The 3,736-nt window shown below is 62.0% G+C and overlaps 1 protein-coding gene across 2 annotated transcripts in view; it reads right to left on the bottom strand.

Moving 5' to 3' along the window:
* Nucleotides 1-3,736, bottom strand: part of TNIP2 (TNFAIP3 interacting protein 2) — a 39,761-nt gene that overhangs the window by 1,039 nt on the left and 34,986 nt on the right. Inside the window, exons 3-5 of one of the 2 annotated variants that reach the window (XM_024745133.1) lie at nucleotides 2,266-2,355; nucleotides 1,226-1,492; nucleotides 1,005-1,124 (exon numbers count right to left, since the gene is read on the bottom strand). In XM_024745133.1, the coding sequence (XP_024600901.1) occupies nucleotides 1,005-1,124; nucleotides 1,226-1,492; nucleotides 2,266-2,355 (477 nt within the window). The remainder of the gene's footprint in view (nucleotides 1-1,004; nucleotides 1,125-1,225; nucleotides 1,493-2,265; nucleotides 2,356-3,736) is intronic. The other variant, XM_024745134.1, reaches the window with a different exon arrangement.

The following is a 3,736-nucleotide window of genomic DNA, read 5'->3' as shown; positions in this document are numbered from 1 at the left end:
GGAGGCAGCAGGGGTGTCCGTGGCACGGCTGCCATGCTCCCCCCCAACATCAGCCCCGAAGCGCTGTGACCCCCAGTGCTCATCACGCCTCGTGTGGGAGCCGCAGCCCACGCGGCGGGACCCTGGCTCCTGGCCCAAAGCTTCACCACCACCCGCCCCGGGGTGTCGCCCAGGGGCCGAGCAGTGCTCCCAAATGCTCCCAAAGCTCGACGGCCACAGGCCGCAGCTGAAAGGGGCTCAGAGGCCACTCGGTGCACAGGCCCCGGGCCTCAGCAGGCCGGGCCACCCTTCTGTCCACCAGTGGGATCCACAGCCACGCAGGATGGGGCACTGAGGATGGCTCCCACCAAACACGAAGGGTGGTCCGGGGTAAGCTCGGCACCCCCGCCCCACCAGGGCGCTAGTCCCTCAGGAGGATGTGTATCAGGTGCTCTGGGCGGAACCAGGGAGGAGCAGGGAAGAGGCATGTGGGCGCCCGGGTCCTGCAGTGAGAAACCGTCAGTTCCCACCCAGGCCCGGCCTCCCAAGAAGCACCCCCTGTGGCAGGGCGGCACGGAGCCCAGAGTGAGCTGCGGGGCCCGCCCGCCTGCACGGCGCATCTCCGTGCACGGGGGCTGTGAGCTGGGGGGCGCCAGCAGACGCCTGGAGCCTCAGGGGCTGTGTGTGTGTGACAGGGCGACCAGGGTCCCTGCCGCACAGCGAGGGGGGGACACACGTGCACAAAGCTCCCAGTAGGGAGCCCGAGGCCCAGGGCGCGCCCTCTGGGTGCAGGACAGGCCCGACAGTCACCCCTGAGGTCACACGCCACCACGCCAACGTCCTCTACAGACACACACGGTACGACAGGGAGGTTTTCTGCCACCAGGCCCCAGGCACCGGGCACCGTGGCTCTGCCCGGAGCACAGAATCAGGGTCTCGGCAGACGCAGAAAGGGCTTGAAACTGATGAAAGAAACACGAAGAAAACGCCCAGCCTGGACCGGAGGAGATGGGCCTCCGTTCTACCTGTTTGCAGGGTACCTGGCGCTGCAGCAAGGCCACCCGTTCCTCCAACTCCTGGATCCTACTCTGAGCCCGCTCCCGGTCAACCCTCTCCGACGTGAAGTCGTCCTTGTACGCGAGGATCTGTGAGGAGACAGACACTCAACCGTCAGACGGCAGCGCCGTTTCTGCTCAGAGAAAGGCCCCCAGCGCCCCCCAGCACCCGGCCCCGGGGTGGGGGGCACCTGCTGCTCCAACATCTGCACCCGCTCCAGCGCGGCATCCCGGGCCCTCCTCGCGGCCTCCAGCTCCCGCCTCGCTTCTGCACAGTCGTTGATTTTCTCCTCCAACTGTGTGTTGAGCCGGGAGATCTCCTTTCTCATCAGCTCGGGCGGGGAGGGCCTCTCAGGCTCGAGGGGGGCCTGCAGCCCTCTCAGCTGTGCGTGGAGTCCCCTCACGTACTCGTCCCTGCTGGCGTCGTAGCGCTGCCACTTGGCATTGAGGTCTTCCACCTAAGGAGGCCGGAACGCTCACGGTGGCAGCGGCTGAGAACCTGCTCTCAAGCCAACCTGAACTGTGAAGCTATTCACTAGCAACAAGGAGCAGAGTGAGTCTCCCCTTAAATGAAAGTTGCCTCAGGGGACCTCCCTGGTGGCACAGTGGTTAAGGATCCGCCTGCCAACGCAGGGGACACGGGTTCGAGCCCTGGTCCGGGAAGATCCCACGTGCCGCGGAGCAACTAAGCCCATGAGCCACAACTACTGAGCCTGTGAGCCACAACTACTGAAGCCCACGCGCCTAGAGCCCATGCTCCGCAACAAGAGAAGCCACAGCAATGAGAAGCCCGCGCACGGCAACGAAGACCCAACACAGCCAAAACTAAATACATTAATTAATTAATTTAAAAAAAATAAAAGGAATGAAGGCCAAAAAAAAAAAGTCTGTTTGCTCTGTGCAGAGTGGACACTAGGATATGGCAACAATGGCCACAAACAACCACCGTAGACAGAAGCAGACTTGCTACAATTTCCCACCGTAAAAGCTGTACTTGATAGTAATTCTTGTACCTCATTTATCCACATGTGAATTAACTTGGGGGCCGGAGAATGACAAGCGTGTTCTACACGTCCTTTTAGGCAAATATGTCGGGCCTATAGGGACTGCGCGTATCAGCCGAAGTGGCCTGAGGGCGGGGGCAACCCCTGGGCACAGCCGAGGAGAGGACCCTCATCTGCGGGGCCGTGAGGGGAAGGTTCTTCCTGAGGGACATCTAACAGACACTCACGTGAGTCACCTTCTGCTTCAACAGTCGATTCTCCTCCCGTAACTTCTCAACAACCGCGTGGACAGAGCCGTCCCCATCTGCACACGCTGGCTGCATAAGAAAGGAACGGAGAGCAGACACCGTGTCACCGAACGTGACTGTCGTGTGCAGCAAGAGGGTAGGAAGCCACACCTGGAGACGGAGGGTGCAGATGGTCACTGCAGCCCGCACTGCGGCAGGTGGGACGGGCCCCTTCCCGAAGGTGCGGGAGGGGTGGTCCTTGCCCCGCCCTCGCTCAATCTTCTCATGCCTGAGACTTTCCATCCTCACGGGAGGGAGTCGGGAGGGCAGGAAGCTTAATCTCACTGTCCACCAGAGAACCTTCCAGCCCAGGGCCACAGGGCCGCCAGGAGCAGGCCCGGCCAGGGACCCAGCTCCCTCCCTCTGGGCCCACCACACTGTCGTGTCACGTCACGCAAGCAGGGTTGACCTCAGTGATTCTGTACACGGCAGTCCGCCCGTGCCTCACTCGGGGTCTCGGACTCATGCCTGGAAACCCACGTGCCAAACCAGCCCTAATGGCAGTGGGCAGAGCTAGCCAAAAAGTCCATCTGAATCCTAGGAATTCAGTGCATTTAACAGTACGTACGGTGGGCTGTATGCTGGTGCCGGTACTTTTGAGAATTCCCCTCGAGTGACAAAGGAACTACATGTCCTAACCCAGCGGGCACCGGGAAACCCCGGTGACTCAGCCGAGGCCAAGGCTGAGAAGTGATGCGGATGTAGAGCCTGTTAAGAGCTCTGGCCCCACCCCTGCCCAGGCCAAACACAACGTGCGGCTGTGTTCAAATCCCCAGAGGGAAATGACACAGTGACTCAAAATCAGATGAGAACACAGCCTGCCCCCAGAGAGCACTGTGGTATCTGAAATGTGCCTGTGTGCTTTCTGAGGTTCCCTTTTCGTGGAATCCACCCGCGGAGACGGGCAGTTCTCAGACCGGTTCTCAGACCAAGGTTCTCCCCAGCGGGCTTCCCAGTGGAGCTGTTGCTAAGGGGCTGGAGGGCCTGTCCCCGCCTCCCCCCGCGTTTCTGAGTCAGCCTGGTTGCAGCCTCTGAGGATCAGAGAACTGCCTGGAAAAGAGTAATCTGGGCTGGGCGGGGCGGGGCAGGGTGTGCACTGCGTGAAATCAGACAGGCAGGGAAGGCGGCCTCGCCCGTGCTCCCAACACCCCCAGCCAGGAGCCCCCTGACCTCCCAGGTAGGGAATTCCTGATGCTGAAACCACACTGTCCCCTCCCCGACCAGACCACACACACAGCCACAGCCCAGCTCCACGCAGTCCTGTAGGCCGCCTGCCCCTGACCCCTGCCCCCTGCCCGGCTCCCTCCCTGCTGGCCCCACCCTGCCTTCGGCCTGGCCAGGGGTCACAGCGCCAGATACACAGAAGGGCTCCGTGTCCTCCCTTCACTGGAGAAGGGCCCGGCGAGGCCAG

Source organism: Neophocaena asiaeorientalis, unplaced genomic scaffold (assembly GCF_003031525.2).
Source record: "Neophocaena asiaeorientalis asiaeorientalis breed wild unplaced genomic scaffold, Neophocaena_asiaeorientalis_V1.1 scaffold65, whole genome shotgun sequence".
NCBI lineage: Eukaryota > Metazoa > Chordata > Mammalia > Artiodactyla > Phocoenidae > Neophocaena > Neophocaena asiaeorientalis.
Note: the sequence above shows the minus strand (reverse complement) of the source record. Positions and strands in the feature narration are given on the sequence as shown.